At 44.1% G+C, this 21,357-nt stretch overlaps 1 protein-coding gene across 1 annotated transcript in view; it reads left to right on the top strand.

Annotated features, from left to right (window-relative positions):
* Positions 1-21,215, top strand: part of rasgrf1 (Ras protein specific guanine nucleotide releasing factor 1) — a 33,898-nt gene extending 12,683 nt beyond the window's left edge. The window contains exons 15-27 of the mRNA XM_055934128.1: positions 762-1,132; positions 1,296-1,415; positions 12,517-12,693; positions 12,866-12,972; positions 13,063-13,175; positions 15,200-15,260; positions 15,428-15,531; positions 17,609-17,693; positions 17,821-18,018; positions 18,268-18,347; positions 18,484-18,601; positions 18,698-18,766; positions 18,932-21,215. Of these exons, the coding sequence (XP_055790103.1) occupies positions 762-1,132; positions 1,296-1,415; positions 12,517-12,693; positions 12,866-12,972; positions 13,063-13,175; positions 15,200-15,260; positions 15,428-15,531; positions 17,609-17,693; positions 17,821-18,018; positions 18,268-18,347; positions 18,484-18,601; positions 18,698-18,766; positions 18,932-19,024 (1,696 nt within the window). The 3' untranslated portion in view covers positions 19,025-21,215. The remainder of the gene's footprint in view (positions 1-761; positions 1,133-1,295; positions 1,416-12,516; positions 12,694-12,865; positions 12,973-13,062; positions 13,176-15,199; positions 15,261-15,427; positions 15,532-17,608; positions 17,694-17,820; positions 18,019-18,267; positions 18,348-18,483; positions 18,602-18,697; positions 18,767-18,931) is intronic.
* Positions 21,216-21,357: the final 142 nt, after the last annotated feature.

Genomic DNA, 21,357 nt, shown 5'->3' on the forward strand with positions numbered 1-21,357 from the left:
GGCCCAGCCTCTTCTTCTGCCTGCCTAAGAACGTCTCAGCAGGGCTTTGTCGCTGTCACCTTAGCAACTGGCCTCTCTGCTGCAGGACCCCACCCTCTCTGTTCTGCAGAGGATCTATAGTATGACATATTTATGGTGCATGTTGTCGACCAGAGCAGCGCTGACCCTCTCTCCGTCCCAGGAGTGTGAGCCTAGGTCCCAGGCTCAGATCAGGGGGAGCTCCCTCCCCATGCCCACACCATGCAGCATGTTTTCATGTGGAGCCTGTCATGTCTCTGTGAGCCACCGCCACTCTGATGCTTGTGTCAGCAGCATGGCTATTTGTTCTGTCACTCGCTGTGCTATTTATGGGAACCCGTGAGGTCGCAAAGAGGGGGGCAGTGAGTGGGAGAGGTTTTCAGCAACATTGTATCATATTCAAAAATGACAAGCGGGACTGCAGAAGCACCATCTTGCTGTTGACAATGTATTGATTTATTTACATTTTAGTCATTTAGCAGACACTCTTATCCAGAGTGACTTACAGTAGTGAGTGCATACATTTTCATTCGTACTGGTCCCCCGTGGGAATCGAACCCATAAGCCTCGCGCTGCAAGTGCCATGCTCTACCAACTGAGCCACACTGGACTATCAATACAACACAAAAAGACATGGATAATTCTGATCTCCTTGTTATTTGCAACACACTGAAGTGCTAAAGTACAACGCTACAGTACATCCTTCTGACTACAATAAAATGTGTTGTTTTTTAATGATGCAGATCCCTGGAGTTGTTCTTCGCCAGCAGTCAGAACAATAAACTCCTATATGGGGAGCCTCCCAAATCCCCCAGGGCCAGCCGTAAGTTCTCCTCCCCCCCTCCCCTGGCCATCACCAAGACATCGTCCCCTAACCGCCGCCGTAAACTCTCCCTCAACATCCCCATCATCACTGGGGGCAAGGCTCTGGAACTGGCCGCCCTCAGCTGCTCCTCCAACGGCTATGCAAGCATGTACTCCTCCAATTCCCCCTTCAGCAAGACCACCCTGGACATCAATAAGCTTTATGTCACCAGCCCCATCACCAGTAAGATCCCTGACGAGGGAGAGGGCAAGACAGACAAGGCAGAGGAGACCATTGTGTCTAAACAAGGTAATCTAGCTAAGGGGCGGGTGGGGTGGGTGGGTTATGTCCTTATTGGTGCTTCTTAAAAGGAATATTCGGCTATTTATATGAATATAGCACAGGATTTGTATCATGACATGTGTCTAGAATGTGGTATGTACTGACCTGTTTTGCGCTTGGTGTACTGTAGATATTTCAGTTCCGGAGGAAAGTGACATTGACCAAAACCAGAGCGATGACGCAGACCCAGAAACGTCTCCTATCAAGTCGCCAACCACCCCCAAAAACATGAAATGCAAAAACTCTTCAGGTACATTGTGTTCCAGACTCCACAGTGGTGTCATTATCACTGTGCCATGATACCAGAGCACCTGGATCACATGCTGGCATGCCACCTGCATCCTCCCCTCAGCCAAAATGCCATATTTATCAAGAACTCAAATATGCTCTCCTGTTTGACAAGGGAAACAGAGTCAGAATGAAGAAATCAAAGCACCCATTTTCATTGTTAATTTTATATGCATTTTCCCTATTTATGTTATATCCTCCATCTCTGTTTTTATTAGAAATAGTCAAACATGATAGAGAAAAAGTATTTTCTACGCCTATTCAACTGCCAATGTGCATACACTCAAAGAATGCTAAACTTTGTGTTCAATGAACTCCGCCACACATAAAATTCATGCAGACTGTAACTTCGTGGCGAGAATAAGAACATGCTGGGAAAGCCAGCGCTAGGAATGAGTAGGTGTTGGGGATACTTGTGTCATAGCAACTACAGTATGAGTGTGTTTCCCAGCCTGCCGCCCCCGGTAACGAGGTTCTTTTAGTACAAAACAGTCAGTGAAGAAGGCTTTTGTTGTCTGTCCCAGCTCCAGGCACGTACATAGATCAAATCAAATCAAACATTTTATTTGTCACATGCGCCGAATACAACAAGTGTAGACCTTATGGTGAAATGCTTACTTACAAGCCCTTAACTAACAATGCAGAGTAGGAAAATATTCGCTAAATAAACGAAAGTTAAAAAAGTAACACTATAAAATAATAACGAGGCTAAATATGGGGGGTACCGGTACCGAGTCAATGTGCCGGGGTATGGGTTAGTCAAAGTAATTGAGGTCATATGTACGTGTAGGTAGGGGTAAAGGGACTATGCATAGATAATAAACAGCGAATAGCAGCAGCGTAAAAAAAGGGGTCAATGCAAATAGTCCGGGTAGCCATTTGATGAACTGCTCAGCAGTCTTATGGCATGGGAGTAGAAGCTTTTAAGGAGCCTTTTGGTCCTAGACTTGGCGCTCCGGTACCGTTTGCCATGCGGTAGCAGAGAGAACAGTCTATGACTTGGGTGGCTGGAGTCTTGGACAATTTTAAGGGCCTTCCTCTGACAACGCCTGGTATAGAAGTCTTAGATGGCAGGACGCTTAGCCACAGTGATGTACTGGGCCCTACGCACTACCCTCTATAACGCCTGGCGGTCGGATGCCGAGCAGTTGTCATACCAGGCAGTGATGCAACCAGTAAGGATGCTCTCGATGGTGCAGCTGTAGAACCTTTTGAGGATCTGAGGACCCATTGCAAATATTTTCATTCATTTTCATTCTCCTGAGGGGGATTTGGGTGTTGTCGTGCCCTCTTTACGACTGTCTTGATGTGTTTGGACCATGATAGTTTGTTGGTGATGTGGACACCAAGGAACTTGAAGCCCTCAACCTGCTCGAAGCCCTCAATTTGAGGGAGAGGTTGTTGTTCTGGCACCACACTGACAGGTCTCTGACCTCCTCCCTATAGGCTGTCTCATCGTTGTTGGTGATCAGGCTTACCATCGTTGTGTTGTTGGCAAACTTAATGATGGTGTTGGAGTCGTGCTTGGCCACGCAGTCGTGGGTAAACAGGGAGTACTGGAGGGGACTAAGCATGCACCCCTGAGGGGGCCCCGTGTTGAGGATCAGCGTGGCAGATGTGTTGTTGCCTACCCTCACCACCTGGGGGCAGCCTGTCAGGAAGTCCAGGATCCAGTTGCAGAGGGAGGTGTTTAGTCCCAGGGTCCTTAGCTTAGTGATGAGCTTTGAGGGCACTATGTTGATGAACGTATTATAGTCAATGAACAACATTCTTACGTAGGTGTTCCTTTTGTTCAACTGGGAAAGGGCAGTGTGGAGTGCAATTCAGATTGTGTCATCTGTGGATCTGTTGGGGCGGTATGCGAATTGGAGTGGGTTAGGCTTTCTGGGATGATGGTGATGATGTAAGACATGACCAGCCTTTCAAAGCACTTCATGGCTACAAATCAAATCAAATCAAATTGTATACATTCACATATACATATGTGAATGCTATGGTTTGGTAATCATTTAGGCAGGTTACCTTGGCGTGCTTGGGCACAGGGACTATGGTGGTCTGCTTGGAACATATAGGTATCATAGACTCGGTCAGGGAGAGGTTGAAAATGTCAGTGAAGACACTTTCCAGTTGGTCCGCGCATACTCTGAGTACACATCCTGGTAATCCGTCAGGCCCTGCAGCCTTGTGAATGTTGACCTGTTTAAAGGTCTTACTCACATTGGCGAGAGAGAGCTTGATCACACAGTCATCCGGAACAACTTGTGCTCTCATGCATACTTCAGTGTTGCTTGCCTCGAACCATGCATAGAAGTAATTTAGCTTGTCTGGTAGGCTTGTGTCACTGGGCAGCTCGCAGCTGGGCTTCCCTTTGTAATCCGTAAGAGTTTGCAAGCCCTGCCATATCCGACAAGCGTCAGAGCCGGTGTAGTAAGATTCAATTTTCGTCCTGTATTAACGCTTTGCCTGTTAGATGGTTCGTCAGAGGGCATAGTGAGATTTCTTATAAGCATCCGAATTAGTGTCCCGCTACTTGAAAGCGGCAGCTCTAGCCTTTAGCTCAGTGCAGATGTTGCCTGTAATCCACAGCTTCTGGTACTTACGAACACTGTGGGGACGATGTCATCGATGTATTTATTGATGAAGCCGATTACTCATGTGGTATGAATCTCGCAACATATTCCAGTCTGTGCTAGCAAAACAGTCTTGAAGCTTAGTATCTGTGTCATCTGACCACTTCCGTATTGAGCGAGTCACTGGTACTTCCTGCTCTAGTTTTTGCTTGTAAGCAGGAATAAGGAGGATAGAGTTATGGTCAGATTTGCCAAATGGAGGGCGAGGGAGAGCTTTGTACAGGTCTCTGCGTGTGGAGTAAAGGTGGCCTAGAGTTTTTTTTCCTCTGGTTGCACATGTGACATGCTGATAGATATTAGGTAAAACGGATTTAAGTTTTCCTACATTAAAGTCCCCCGGCCACTAGGAGCGCCGCTTCTGGATGAGCATTTTCTTATTTGCTTATGGCCTTACACAGCTCGTTGAGTGCGGTCTTAGTGCCAGCATTGGTTTGTAGTGGGAAACAGACAGCTACAAAAAATATAGATAAACTCTCTCGTTAAAAAGTGAGGTCTACAGCTTATCATGAGGTACTCTACCTCAGGCGAGCAAAAACTTGAGGCTTCCTTAATTTTAGAGATCGCGCACCAGCTGTTATTGACAAATAGACACAAACCACCACCCCTCGTCTTACCGGAGGTAGCTGTTCTGTCTTGCCGATGCACGGAAAACCCAGCCAACTGTATATTATCCATGTCGTCGTTCAGCCATGACTCGGTGAAACATAAGATATTCGTTTTTAATGTCCCGTTGGTAGGATAGTCTCAAATGGAGCTCATCTAATTTATTTTCCAATGATTACCATCTGTCCTATTGGCCAGCGTGCAGAGGCGGGTTATCCACTCGCTGACGAATTCTCAAGGCACTCAGATCTGCGGCCCCTGTATCAGGGTCTCCTCTTCATGTGAATGACGGGGATTTGGGCCTGTTCTGGGAGCCGCAGCAAATCCGCATCTGACTAAAAAAAAATGATTGTTCACTACAAGGTGAGTAATCACTGTTTTGATATCCAGCTCTTTTCGGTCAAAAGACAGTGTCAGAAGCATTATGTACAAAATAAGTTACAAACATGAAAAAACAAAAATAGCACAATTGGTATGGAGCCCATAAAACTTCAGCCATCCCCTCTGGTCTAAGGCTCTTCCTGTGCAGAGCACATGCCCCTTCCATTCGCCAAAGTGCTTTTTTGGGGTTGTGGTACAATTCCCCCACAAAAGTTTTTGTATACCTTTGTTGTTCAGAACCCACTGCCCTCAAGTCGTCAGGTTTGCCACCACCCAACCCGTCCGTGGTCGAGTCTTGAACCAGAATCTGTCTTTACAGGATATGTTGAATATGACAATTCTCTTTCAAGCCCAGGAAGCCACTCACCAACTTTTCCAGCTTAACTTTTTACGGCTGAGATTGGACTTGACAACAGCCAGTGAAAGTGCAGAGCGCCAAATTCAAACAGAAATCTCATAATAAAAATTCCTCAAACATACAAGTATTTTACACCATTTTAAAGATAAACTTGTTGTTAATTCCACCACAGTGTCCGATTTCAAAAAGGCTGTACGACGAAAGCACACCATCTGATTATGTTAGGTCAGTACCTAGTCACAGAAAAACACAGCCATTTTTCCAGCCAAAGAGAGGAGTCACAAAAAACTTAAATAGAGATACATGTCACGTTCATCATAACATTGAAGAGAGGACCAAGGCACAGCGTGATACAAATACATTCTTCTAATTTATTATAAGGTAACGAAGAATACTTAACAGACTTACAAACGAACAAATGAACGTGAAGCTATAATTTAAACAAGTGCAGACACAGGCAACTTACACATAGACAATCACCCACGAACAACCTAATGAATATGGCTGCCTAAATATGGTTCCCAATCAGAGACAACGATAGACAGCTGTCTCTAATTGAGAACCAATCTAGGCAACCATAGACATACATACACCTAGACTAGACACTGCCCCATAAACATACAAAACCCCTAGACAATACAAAACACATACATCCCCCATGTCACACCCTGACCTAACTAAAATAATAAAGAAAACTAATAACTAAGGCCAGGGCGTGACAATACAATTAATGACTAACCTTTGATGATTTTCATCAGATGACACTCATAGGACTTGTATGTTTTGTTCGATAAAGTTCATATTTATATCCAAAAATCTTAGTTTACATTGGCGCGTTGTTCAGTAATGTTTTGCCTCCAAAACATCTGGTGATTTTGCAGAGAGCCACATCAATTTACAGAAATACTCATAATAAACATTGATAAAAGATACAGGTGTTATACATGGAACTTTAGATAAACTTCTCAATGCAACCGCTGTGTCAGATTTCAAAAAAACTTTAGGGAAAAAACACACCATTCAAATAATCAGAGTACGGCGCTCAGACACAAAAACAAGCCATACAGGTACCCGCCATGTTGTGGAGTCAACAGAAGTCAGAAATAGCATTATAAATATTCACTTACCTTTGATGATCTTCATCAGCATGCACTCCCAGGAATCCCAGTTCCACAATAAATGTTTGTTTTGTTCGATAAAGTCCATAATTTATGTCCAAATACCTCCTTTTTGTTCGCACGATTAGTTCAAAAATCCAAATTCATGACGCGCAGGCCAGACAAAAAGTCAAAAAATGCCATTACAGTTCGTGTCAAACGATGTCTAGAATCAATCTTTAGGATATTTTTACACATAAATCTTCAATAATGTTTCAACCGGAGAATTCCTTTGTCTTTAGAAACGAAAAGGAACGCAGCTACCTCTCACGGGGGCGCGCCTTTCTGAGCTCATGGCACTCTGCCAGACACCTGGTTGAAACAGCTCTCATTCCCTCATCCTTCACAGTAGAAGCCTGAAACAAGGTTCTAAAGACTTGACATCTAGTGGAAGCCTTAGGAAGTGCAATATGACCCCATAGACACTGTATATTGGATAGGCAAATCTACAAACCTCCTATTTCCCACTTCCTGGTTGGATTTTTTCTCAGGTTTTTACCTGCCATATGAGTTCTGTTATACTCAGACATCATTCAAAGAGTTTTAGAAACTATCCAAATCTACTAATAATATGCATATCTTAGCTTCTGGGCCTAAATAACAGGCAGTTTACGCTGAGCACCTTATTCATCCAAGCTACTCAATACTGCCCCCAGCCATAAGAAGTTAATGTCAAATTACAGTCGGTACTTACCAAAGAATGTAGTTTCACTGAGCAACTATTGCTGCTATCCTGGCACGTACGTTAAGTGCATTAAGTGCTCTACCCTGCACCGTAGATGCTGCTGCCCTAGGTCCATAGTCATTGAACACTGAAGTTTACATACGGTTTCACCCATGTACAGTGAAGAACGAAAAAAAAAAAAATCCAAAGATTTTACCCACTTACAGTTAAGGAAATCAGTCAATTGAAATGGTCTCACGATCCCACAGGTGAAGAAGCCGGATGCTGAGGTCCTGTTCTGGTGTCATTATTTATTTCAGCTCATGAAACACTTCACATGTTGCGTTTATATTTTTGTTCAGTATATACACACACACAGTAGTCTAGCCAAGGCTCAGGCTATATAACTACTGCAGTACACCCACAAACTGGAGTCTCAGCTTCCACCAGGGCAGGTAGAGCGGGAAGTTCCTGGTTGAGAGCAAGACGCGATCACCAGGATGGAACACGGGAGCCTCACTCGTCCTGATGCCGGAACCACTCGTCCACTGAAGGGGCCTCTGTCTGGCTTGGAGTCCACAGAGCCAGGGTCGGCTGACATCCCAGGACGCACTGGAAGGGAGTCAGCCCGGTGGAGGAGTGACGAAGTGAGTTCTGAGCATATTCCACCCAGGGAAGTAACCGGACCCACTCCACCTGCCGGTCCTGGCAGTGTCTCCTTAGGAACCTCCCTAGCTCCTTGTTGGTCTTCTCCACCTGCCCGTTAGACTGAGGCCGATACCCAGATGCGAGGCTGACTGCGGCCCTCCAGCTTCTCCATAAAGGCTTTCCAGACCCGCGACATGAATTGGAGACCAAAGTCGGAAATGATGTCCTCTGGAAAGTCAGTGCCGGAAAACCTGCTGGACTAGTGCCTCGGTGACCTGGAGAGTGGTAGGTAGACCAGAGAGGGATAAAACAGGATTTCGAGAATCTGTCAACAACCAGAATAGTGGTAAAACCCATCAGAAAGAAAGAGATACATTACAAAGTCTATGGACATATGTGACCAAGGCTGCTGAAGCACAGGAAGGTGAAGTAGTTTCCCTGCTGGAGCGTGCTGGGAACATTTAAATTGAGTACATGACTTAACATAGTGGGTGACGTCCTGCGCCAAAGTGGGTCACCAGTATTTATTGGAAAGGGATTAGATGGTGTGGGTGATATCTAGCTGCCCATAGGCGAGGGATGTGTGCCAGGATTAACAGCCAATCTCTCACCAACGTGGGAACGTAGATTCCCTCTGGAGGCCATGTAGCAGGAGCGGGTTCCCTCTCCAGAGCCTGGCAGATATTCACATCTACGTCCCAAAACACAGGGCCAACGAAACGGGGGGACCGATTGATGGGTTGGAGGACACTCACAGGGCCCTCCACCGATGTGGAATCACAGGGTGCGGGAAAGCATGTGCTCTGGTGATTGTCATCTTTGACCAGGAGATGGTGGGGTTATGAAGTTGGAGCCACAGGATGACTTTGTGTACGGGTGCAGTGATGAGGAAGGGAAGGCTTTCCTGGTGCTTGGGTCCCACGGTGAGGGTGAGTGGTGCTGTGACGTGCGTAATTATGCCGGATCCCAATGGTTGCATATCCAGGACTTAGAAAGGAAAGGCGAGTGGGTATGAAGTTAAGTTCAGGGAGGAGGCGAGGGCCTGGTCGATAAAGTTCCCCACGGCACCGGAGTCCACTAGAGCTGTAGAAACAACCCTTAAAGAACAGCCAGCAAAATGGGAACCAGAAAGGGTTTGGCGGAGAACGATAATTGAATACTCACACCTACCCTGGGAGACAGAAGGTCACAGGGCTGTTCTAGTGGACCCCAGGCTGGAAAGCGCCGGACACCACTGATGCCCCTCTTAGCCGCAACAGGAACAGAGCATCAACTGTCTCCGGCGACGCCACTCTGCTGCGGAGATGTGTGGCCCCTACCTCCATGGGTTCAGGCTCTACCTCAGGACAGCCAAAGGCGGGAGGTGAGTGGCGAACTGGACACCGGCACTCCCAAAGAAGGTTATCCAGACAGATGGCCAACGCGATGAGCGCATCCAGGTTGTCACCCCGACATGCCAGCTCCATCTGGAGCTCGTCACACAGTCCACTGCAGAAAAGGGTGCCAGCTCATTCCAGCCGCTGGAGGCTGCCACAGTCCGAAAGGTGAGGGAGTACTCTGCAGTGGTCTGGGCACCTTGCATGGGGTTGAACAAGTCACTCACCGCTCTCTGGAGGATGGTTGAAGACCACCACGAACCTATCATAGGAACCCAGCTCCTACTCTTCCCTCTCCCAGACGGCCGGAGCTCACACCCGTCCGGTCAGCAGGGAAATGACCATGGCAACCTTAGACCTCATGTGGTGGGATCCCATCTGATAAGCAAAATACAGGGAGCACTGGAGTAGGACGCCACGGCATTTCTATGGAGTACGGTCATACTTCTCCAGAAGGGACAGTCAGGCGTCGCTGACCATTGTGACAACCTGTGGTAGGAGGCCCTCCGTTAGAGATGGAGAACCTCGCTAATGGTCTCGAAGCAATGGAGAACACAGAGGACCTCCTTCATGGTCGTACCCAGTAGAGCCAGCTGGTCATGGTGTTGGTGGAGTAGATGACCCTGTTCTTCAACAGGCAGGAAGATATTTTAATCTTCTGCAGTTTCCATCATTTCTGAGGCAGTATACTGTCACGCATACACAGTGAGTCAGGTGCAGAAAGTGAGTTTAATAATAATAAAAAATAAAAGTTATACAAACAAGGATGAGCATGACCAAAACCAATACTGCCTGATGACTGTGGCTTACTGAAGGCTGTATGAAGGGAGAGTAATCAGGGTGGTGATGAAGACCAGGTGTGATTAGCAGGTGTGTGCAATGATGGTTGCCAGGACCAGAGGTTAGTAAACCGGCAACGTTGAGCACCAGGGGAAGGGAGCAGGAATGACAATTGTTTGGTATTACTGCACTGTTGGAGCGAGAAACATAAGCATCTGCAAAACATGTGTACAAGTCCAATAAAATGTGATATAGGGTATGTTTTTACAGTTATTGTATATTTCAGTTATTGATATTTTCTTTATTTAGTGTATTTTAATTCCATTACTAATATTGCAGGAGGTGCAGAAGACATGAATGCGCACTTGCTCAAACAGGCATTTTTTGGGGTTGCATGTAACTTTTTATTTAGACTTTTTTTTGTGAGTACATACCATCCGGAACAGCAGTAATGACTATAGTGGCTCAGTGAATCTCCATTCTTTGGTAAGTACCGAATGCATGACATTATTAAGCTTGAAAAGCTGGTAAATGGCTAATTGACTGGCTACTTCCTGGGCTTAAATGAGAATGCCATATTCAACGTCTCCTTTGTAAACACATTCTGGTTCAGTAGCATCTGTTGATATGCCCTGTATGTAGCTCACGCACATCCGGGTGCGCCTTTTTCCCAGTCTGCCCTGTACTGAGATTGCTTCTTACGAAAAAAGATTGCAGTTTAACTGTAGTACAATGCAGTATAACTGCACTTATTCTGCAATTACTGCGTCCAAAATATCACAGTTGACTGCAGTTACTGCAGTTTTAAAACGGCAATATTTTTTTGTAAGAGGTGCTGGGTATCCAAATATGCATAGCTTGAGAGATTCGGTCACCAATTTGAGTGTGTGTGTGTAGCTAGCTACCTAGTTTAAATATCAACAGTACTGACACAGCAGCATTACATTTGATTAACACTTGATAACACTTGATTTAGACTACATCATAAGCAATATTTGATCTGGTTGGCTGATACGGGCAGCAGAGAGAGGTAAATCACAATCAGTAAAAGATATCGAGCTATTTACATTAATCATCAACATCAATGAGCAGCTGATAGCCCACCCTCTTCCATATGTCAATAATGTCTTTAGGAGGCACTGTAACTCAATAGTGTGCAATTGCAGCCTGCAATTCGGGGCTTTCCTGCATGTGGGCTTTCGGAGTGTTCCTACATGCGCCCCCCTGGAAGCATCCCATTTGTTATTTCATGAGCCCCGCCCCTCGTACACCCTGTTGGTTCCTGCAAAATCAAGCTCCCGCCTGCTGAACACCTGCCCTCACCGTCGTTAACAGAACTGCGGAAAACAGTACCTGACAGGCAGGGGCAAAGGACACTGTCTACCGGTGTACGGATAGCTAGCTACCATTGTCGCCCCCGGCCCTTCTGTGGGGTTTATCGCGGATGGCATCCGTTATCGTGCATTAATGCCACCTGCTGTACTGGAGCACCCCGCCTACCACACAAAAAAATGGATCAATAGAACTATAAAGAGGGGTTCCTGCAGATGCAGGAATGCCCACATGCAGGAACAACCCAAGTTGCGTGCCGCAATTGCACCCTTCTCCTGTAACTAGCTTGCTTACAATTTGTGATGAGTGAGTGTGGTGTTGCAGAAATAAATAGGCCTATACCCTATACCCTATTTTTTTTTAATGTTCGCTACAGAGCACCTGCCCCTTGCAGGTCTGTGCACGGCCCTGCCCAGCTCTTAGGACAGAATGTGTACCAAGTCAAAGGTGAACAGAAACCTGACATAATTTACATTAACAGTACTCAGATCAGGTTTATATTACTCTCACCATAAAGCTCAACTGATTTGTTCATTAATCGCACAGTAATGTCTGTATATTGTCAGTCAGTGTGCAGACAGTGTGATGAGAAACCAGTCAATTTCTCCATTATGCTGATATTGGTGGCTATATTTAGCTACACCCATCTTGAATATCAAAGCCTCATGTAAGGTCTCTATGCTCTACTGGGATAGAATGTGGTGCTCTTGGGTTGCTGCCCTCTACTGTAGACAAAAGAAATTAACAAATCTGTCCTGTTACACAATATGAATTACACAGCCAAACTAGATCATGTGTTTTGGGGTAAGATCCATTAAGTTGCTAAGCGTTGTCAACAACCTCTTAAATCTCAGCGAGCAGGTTATAGTTGCATCTATTTCCTTCCAGTTCCTATTGAAGTAGTAGTGCGAGACCAATTAAGAGCATTTGAAAGCAGCTGACACTTTAATGGATAATTTTTGTGGCTGTCCTAGTGCAGTCATAATGTCAGCAATTCTGTTTTATGGTCTCTCCATTTTATACCTCCATTACTTTATTGTAAAGGTATCACACTGCATCAATCAAGTTCACTAAAATGAATCTCATGGCATTTTATGGCCAGTATAACTGTCTCCATATTGTATCTCCCTGTAGAATTCTCCCTGTTTTCCTACAATAATGGCACGGTGATGTCATCGTGCCGCCCTGAGATGGACAACAACAATCGCAGTGCCCTCTCTGCAGCCTCCGCCTTCGCCATCGCCACGGCAGGAGCCAATGAGGGCACGCCCACCAAGGAGAAGTACCGCCGCATGTCCCTGGCTAGCACAGGTACACAGCGTATTAAACATCAGTTTTGTCCACAATGGAACAATTTGCATACACCACATTTTCAAAAGCATGAGATCTTCAATGTCATTTTTGTTCTCAAGAGAAAATAAATCTATTTCATTAAAAATGTAGGTGTGATATTTACATGGCATATTTGATCCATTTTCCCCAGGGTTCCCAACAGACCAGAGGAATGGGGACAAAGAGTTTGTCATCCGAAGGGCTGCAACCAACAGAGTCCTGAATGTTCTGAGGCACTGGGTGTCAAAACACTCTCAGGTAAGTCTTCCAGATACATAGTCATTACTTCTAAGGTCAAATAGTGTCCAATCAGTTAACTCTTATGTGTGTGTTTGTGTTGACCTCAAGGACTTTGAGAGTAACACTGAGCTGAAGCTAAAGGTGATAGCCTTCCTGGAGGAAGTGATGCATGACCCAGAGCTGCTGACCCAGGAAAGGAAAGCAGCCGCCAACATCATCAGGTACCTACCGGCACTACCGCCGCCTCAGCTTATGAGGCAAAATCTGGACCCTAACAAATCAGCCGGGCTAGACAGTCTGGACCCTCTCTTTCTAAAATTATCTGCCGAAATTGTTGCAACCCCTATTACTAGCCTGTTCAACCTCTTTCGTATCGTCTGAGATTCCCATAGATTGGAAAGCTGCCAAGTTCATCCCCCTCTTTAAAGGGGAGACACTCTAGACCCAAACTGCTACAGACCTATATCTATTTACCCTACCTTTCTAAGGTCTTTGAAAGCTAAATTAACAAACAGATTACCGACCATTTCAAATCTCACCGTACCTTCTCCGCTATGCAATCTGGTTTCAGAGCTGGTCATGAGTGCACCTAAGTCACGCTCAAGGTCCTAAACGATATCATAAACGCCATCGATAAGAGACATTACTGTGCAGCCGTATTCATCGACCTGGCTAAGGCTTTCGACTCTGTCAATCACAACATTCTTATTGGCAGACTCAACAGCCTGGGTTTCACAAATGATTGCCTCGCTTGGTTCACCAACTACTTGTCCAATAGAGTTCAGTATGTCAAATCGGAGGGCCTGTTGTCCGGACCTCTGGCAGTCTCTATGGGGGTGCCACAGGGTTCAATTCTTGGGCTGACTCTCTTCTCTGTATACATCAATGATGTCGCTCTCGCTGCTGGTGATTCTTTGATCCACCTCCATGCAGACGACACCATTCTGTATACCTCTGGCACTTCGTTGGACACTGTGTTAACTAACCTCCAGATGAGCTTCTATGCCATACAACTATCTTTCCGTGGCCTCCAACTGCTCTTAAATGCAAGTAAAACTAAATGCATGCTCTTCAACCAATCGCTGCCCGCACCTGTCCGGCCGTCCAGCATCACTACTCTGGACAGTTCTGAATATGTGGACAACTACAAATACCTAGGTGTTTGGTTAGACTGTAAACTCTCCTTCCAGACTCACATTAAGCATCTCCAATCCAAAATGAAATCTAGAATCGGCTTCCTATTTCGCAACAAAGCATCCTTCACTCATGCTGCCAAACATACCCTCGTAAAACTGACCATCCTACCGATCCTCGACTTCGGCGATGACATTTACAAAATAGCCTCCAACACTCTACTCAACAAATTGGATGCAGTCTATCACAGTGCCATCCATTTTGTCACCAAAGCCCCATATACTACCCACCACTGCGACCTGTATGCTCTCGTTGGCTGGCCCTCGCTTCATACTCGTCGCCAAACCCACTGGCTCCAGGTCATCTACAAGTCTCTGCTAGGTAAAGCCCCGCCTTATCTCAGCTCACTGGTCACCATAGCAGCACCCCCCCATAGCACGCGCTCCAGCAGGTATATCTCACTGGTCACCCCCAAAGCCAATTCTTCCTTTGACTGCCTTTCCTTCCAGTTCTCTGCTGCCAATGACTGGAACGAACTGCAAAAATTTCTGAAGCTGGAAACTCATACCTCCCTCACTAGCTTTAAGCACCAGCTGTCTGAGCAGCTCACAGATCATTGTACCTGTACATAGCTCATCTGTAAATAGCCCATCCAATCTACCTCATCCCCATACTGTATTTATTTATCTTGCTCCTTTGCACCCCAGTATCTCAACTTGCACATTCATCTTCTGCACATCCTACCATTCCAGTGTTTAATTGCTATATTGTAATTATTTTGCCACCATGGCCAATTTATTGCCTTTCTTATCCTACCTCATTTGCACATGCTGTGTATAGATTTTTCTACTGTATTATTGATTCTGTTTGTTTATTCCATGTGTAACTCTGTGTTGTTGTATGTGTCAAACTGCTTTGCTTTATCTTGGCCAGGTCGCGGTTGCAAATGAGAACTTGTTCTCAACTAGCCTACCTGGTGAAATAAAAAATAAAATAAATTATGGACACACTGTTAATATTGAATACATGGGCTATCACTTTTATAGGGCTTCTATGTAAAGAGAAACACATATTATAAATACGTACTTGACTCTGTTGTATGGTCTATTAGGACCCTGACACAGGAGGACCCAGGTGACAATCAGATCAGCCTCGAGGAGGTGACACAGCTGGTGAGTGGGATGACTGCACGTTTAAATGGCAATTGAGTCAAAGGAGGACAATCTCTCCTTGACATACGTATGTTAAGTATGTGTCTCAGGAATGTTTGAATATAGTGAAGTAGTTATCATACCTCACGTCTTGGGAATGGTTACCGGTGATGCGCTGTGTGTGCTAGGCATCAGTAGGGAAGGCGGAAGCGTTTGAGAGCCATTCTGCCTTGGAGATAGCAGAGCAGCTCACCCTACTGGACCACCTGGTCTTTAAGGTCATCCCATATGAGTGAGTGACACTGAGTGACACAGCTGATGATACATACACACAGTGCATTCGGAAAATATTCAGACCCCTTGACTTTTTCCACATTTTGATATGTTACAGCCTTATTCTAAAATGGATTAAAATTGTTTTTTTGTCTTCAGTCTACAGTTAATACCCCATAATGACAAAGCAAAAACAGGTTTTTAGAAAATTGTGCAAATTATTTAAATATTACATTTGCATAAATATTCAGACCCTTTACTCAGTACTTTGTTGAAGCACCTTTGGTAGTGATTACAGCCTCAAGTCTTCTTGGGTATGACGCTACAAGCTTGGCACACCTGTATTTGGGGAGTTTCTCCCATTCTTCTCTGCAGATCCTCAAGTTCTGTCAGGTTGGATGGGGAGCATCGCTGCACAGCTATTTTCAGGTCTCTCCAGAGATGTTCGATCAGGTTCAAGTCCGGGCTCTGGCTGTGCAAATTTAAGGACATTCAGAGACTTGTCCCGAAGCCACTTCAGCGTTGTCTTGGCTGTGTGTGCTTAGGGTCGTTGTCCTGTTCGAAGGTGACCCTTGCCCCAGTCTGAGGTCCTGAGCAGGTTTTCATCAAGGATCTCTCTCTACTTTGCTCTGTTCATCTTTCCCTCAATCCTGACCGGTCTCCCAGTCCCTGCCGCTGAAAAACATTCCCACAGCATGATGCTACCACCACCATGCTTTACCATAGGGATGGTGCCAGGTTTCCTCTAGACGTGAAGCTTGACATTTAGGCCAAAGAGTTAAATCTTGGTGGCTTCCCGAGCATCAGTGCTAGCTGTGCCGCTAGAGATTCTGGGTTCGAGTCCAGGCTCTGTCGCAGCCGGGTGACCCATGGGGCAGCGCACAATTGGCCCAGCGCCGTCCGGGTTAGGGGAGGGTTTGGCCGGCAGGGATGTCCTTGTCCAATCGTGCACTAGTGACTCCTGTGGCGGGCCGGGCGCAGTGGATGCTGACACGGTCGCCAGGTGTACGGTGTTGCCTCTGACACATTGGTGCAGCTGGCTTCCGGGTTAAGTGGGCATTGTGTCAAGAAGCAGTGCGGTTTGGTTGGGTTGTGTATTCGGAGGACTCACGGCCCTCAACCTTCACCTCTCCCGAGTCCGTACGGGAGTTGCAGCCATGAGACAAGACTGTAACTACCAATTTGATACCACAAAATTGGGGAGGAAAAAGGGGTAAAAAAAATAAATAAATAAAAAAAATCTTATTTTTTAGTTTTTAGATGCTTTTTGGCAACACTCATGTGCCTTTTACTGGCTTCCATCTGGCCATTCTACCATAAAGGCCTGATTTGTGGAGTGCTGCAGAGATTGGATGTCCTTCTGGAAGGTTCTCCCATCTCCATAGAGGAACTCTGAAGCTATGTCAGAGTGACCACCGGGTTCTTGATCACCTCCCTGACCAAGGCCCTTCTCCCCCGATTGCTCCATTTTGGCCTGGCGGACAGCTCTAGGAAGAGTCTTGGTGGTACCAAACTTCTTCCATTTAAGAATGATGGAGGCCACTGTGTTCTTGTTTTTTGGTAGTTATTGTGCCTCGGCACAATCCTGTCTCGGAGCTCTACGGGCAATTCCTTTGTACTCGTGGCTTAGTTTTTGCTTTGACATGCACTGTCAGCTGTGGGACCTTATATAGACAGATGTGTGCCTTTCCAAATAATGTCCAATCAATTGAATTTACAAGAGGTTGACTCCAATCAAGTTGTAGCAACATCTCAAACAATGGACAGGATGCACCGGATCTCAATTTCGAGTCTCATAGCAAAGGGTCTGAATACTTTTGTAAATAAGGTACAGTATTTGTTTTTTTATTTGTAATAAGTTTGCAAAAAATTCTCAACCTGGTTTGCTTTGTCATTATGAGGTATTGTGTGTCGATTGATGAGGAACATGTTTTAATTAAATTCAGAATAAGGCTGTAACGTAACAAAGTCAAGGGGTCTGCATACTTTCCGAATGCACTGTACAATATGGGAGACAGTGATTTTTAAACAAAAGCTATGCTGTATTAATGAGAATAAATAGTTTTTCTACTTGATCTTCCAATATTGTTTTACAGAGAGTTCTTTGGTCAAGGCTGGATGAAGAATGACAAGAATGAAAGGACACCATATATCATGAAAACAACAAAGCATTTCAATGATGTATGCAGCCAACAACGCCCATCTTCCAACATATTACCACTGTACATTTTCACTTTTTATTAGTGTGTGGCTTTGGTTGTTATGCATTAGGAACATGGCTATTCCTTGTCTGTCTTGCCTCTGTTAGATCAGTAACCTGATTGCCACTGAGATCCTGCGTTGTGACGACGTGACCACACGGGTGGCGGTGATGGAGAAGTGGGTGGCGGTGGCAGACATCTGCCGCTGTCTCCATAACTACAACGCTGTGCTGGAGATCACCTCCTCCCTCAACCGCAGCTCTGTGTTCCGTCTCAAGAAGACCTGGCTCAAAGTGTCCAAGCAGGTGGCCACATTTCCCACTACACACACCCAGCTCACTGAGGGCTCATAGCGTGGTCCTAGTAATATTACTACATGTTTTATCATTGCACTAGGACCTCAATACACTATTATAAACAGCTTATGACACCACAGACCTATGAATCGTTATTGCTTATTACAGATTACACATCACTTTAACTGTTGATTATACTATACCTGGGTGTTTTCCAAAATAATATTATTTTAAACAGTATTTTATTTTATCCCTCAGACTAAAACCGTAATTGACAAGCTGCAGAAGTTGGTTTCGTCAGAGGGGAGGTTCAAAAACCTAAGAGAGGCTTTAAAGAAGTGAGTGTTTCTTCTGGTTGTTCTAATAACTACAAAAGCCAATGTGTATCAGACAATGATGCTGGCCATTCAGGCAGTGGATCGATCAAAGTATTGTCAAATTGGTGACATCCTACTCTTCTGTTTTTCCTTCTAGCTGTGACCCTCCCTGTGTACCATACCTGGGGATGTACCTCACTGATCTGGCTTTCATTGAGGAGGGGACACCCAATTACACTGAGGACAAATTAGTCAACTTCTCAAAGATGAGGATGGTCAGCGGTCTCTGCTATGTGTAATGTTACAGAGATATTAAAATGTATTCTATGGCTTTGTATTGTATACATGGCTTCTGTTCTCTCTCTCTACAGATTTCCCATATCATCAGAGATATTAGACAATTCCAGCAAACAGCATACAAGATTGATCATCAGCCAATGGTAAACTTTTAAAGCTTTTTTATGCTAACTTATTTTATATTGTACATATAGAGAAACAAAAGAAAATGGCCATGAGGGAAATCCTGAGTGTCCGTATTTGTCACATCGTATAGATTATCGTAGTAGTAGCCAACCTGCTGAAACTGTATATTTGTCCTGGTCTAGGCAGCACAGTACTTGCTGGACAACAGCTCTGTTCTGGATGAAGAAAGCCTGTATGAAGCCTCTCTCAGAATTGAGCCTAAAGTCAACAACTGAAGAGGATGACAGTTTCCCAAAGTGTACTCTCTGTTAAAGAACTATGTCATACACAGTAGACGTATACAATAACTGGTGTTAAGTCATGTATAACATGTTTGCTCTCATACGTGTATTGTTTTTAGAAGTATTATGTACAAATGTTAATTTAATCTTCACGTTGTTGAAATATTTCATTTTCCTCTGCAACAAGGACCATTTCACTGGGCTTACTAGGGTGATAACTAAAGTCACAATGATCTTGTATAATGGTATGTCCTTTAACCAATTAAATTGATTGACATCTTTTCATACTGTGGACTTTGCACTTCCTGTAAGCACACATGCTGCCAGTATCATATTGTACATAGGAAAGATTGTTCTCTCTACTCAAATAGATGTGTTTATCTGCAACTGATGTAGCATTGTAAAAATCAAACCAGGTAAAACATTGACATTTTCTTACCCCAAATTGATGTGGCTAAACCAATGAGTGTTCCTTGAATTGTTCTATCAATTCCGCCTCAGCTCTGCTTTGTTTATTTGCTTCCGCTTGTTGTATCTATCAACATTTGAGTCATCCTGTCACAGTTGTGACTGAGATGTGAAAGTCATTAGCATCACAGAGCTTTGTCTTGTCATCATGAATAATTCTTACGTAACAAGATAATACACTTGCCTGATACAAGAAACACCTGCTCTAAGAAGTTACTTATTTTCAGCACAGTACTGAATCTGCTCTGAAAATAAATAACTCATAAGGGCATGTTCACACGACAAGCTTTAATCTAAGAACCAGCAAAGTCTGGTTTGTTTTGAAAACAATTTTATTAAGTCCTGTGTGAATGCAACCTACTGTAACCTAGAAGATGATTAACAATATCTGTAGCTTTATTTCATTACTGTTGCATGTTTCATTGTAACAGGCAGTTAAATCAAAATTCATGCTAAATATTTTCAAAAGTAATTCAAGTAGCCATGAATTCAACTTTGTTTTGCAGAATAAACTCTATTAATCCATGTAATTTGAAGGGACAGTAATAAGCCAGTGTATGTTTTATCTCCAATACAGGTGTATTTCCAGTTTGACAATGATTCGTTGGTGATATCTTGTTTCACTATGACTCACTGGGCACAGTTGTCAATTCAATGTCTATTCCACATTGGTTCAACAGAATTTCATTGAAATGAAATGGAAACAACGTGGATTCAACCAGTATGTACCGAGTGGGGAGTTTGGGAGGAATATGTTAACCATTTTGCTGCTATTCTTGGAGCATGCCATTGTATGTAGCTGTTTCCCTTTTTTAAACCACATGTTCGTTTGCTTTCAATTTAATATAAACGGAGCACACATTTTAAGGAAAAATAAAGCGAAACCCTTGATTGTATTTTTAGGCTTTGTGATATTCGTGTACAGTGCAAGGTTGTTCCGCTATTATACTGTATATTTCAAAGACAATCTATGTCCTTTTGCTGTTCCAGTGATTGTGGAACGTGACCGTATATCACTCTGTTAAATGCATTGTTAAGAGTATGATAAAAGTAAGTGAATGAGTTACTCCGCCTGCAGCATTCAAAAGGTATTTTTGTAGTATTAGTATAAGGGAAGGGGATACATACACAGGGAAGTATTTTGTACTTTGTTGTTAATTCACCTGCAGAAATGTATTCTGTACAGTTTGTATATGCAGCCCTGCATATTTCTTAATGTGGAACAGTGTCAAGTACACCTCAAAAGCATTGTATCCCAAGCTTTAACACAAAATGCTACAACAATTGTGATTTTGAAACCATGACTTAGAGGTAGAAGACAACTTCAAAGTGTTTTGCATATACTGTAATCCTGTCTATAATCATTCTCTTAGCAGGAATATAGTGATGTAGTGCTTATTCTGTGAATATTTGTATGTATTTTTACCATGTACAGTCTAGAAATATTTAAAGCTCATGTGGCAGGCATGCAACACTATCAGACAATATTAAAACAATATATATACTTATATATACTGTATACACTTATACGTGCACATATTCTTATAAATGAATTATTAACAAACGTTTTGCTGTTAGCAATACCCAGTGGTATGAGAATTATCTTTCAACCCTTATGTTTATTTCCACGGCTTGAGAAATATTTCCAGTTTTATAAAAATACAACAAATATGTATGTTTCCTGATTACCTCTTGCTAATAAATCTATTCTATCTCAGGGGCATTGTTGTCTCAAGTGTGTTTGTGGAGAAAATGATATTTTTCTCTCTGCCACCTCTATCACACACAAACACACACACTGCAGCAACTTTACTTCAATTTATATTTATGTATAATAAAAGTTCGCGTATATTTCGTCA

This window comes from Salvelinus fontinalis, chromosome 9, assembly GCF_029448725.1.
Source record: "Salvelinus fontinalis isolate EN_2023a chromosome 9, ASM2944872v1, whole genome shotgun sequence".
Taxonomy (NCBI): domain Eukaryota; kingdom Metazoa; phylum Chordata; class Actinopteri; order Salmoniformes; family Salmonidae; genus Salvelinus; species Salvelinus fontinalis.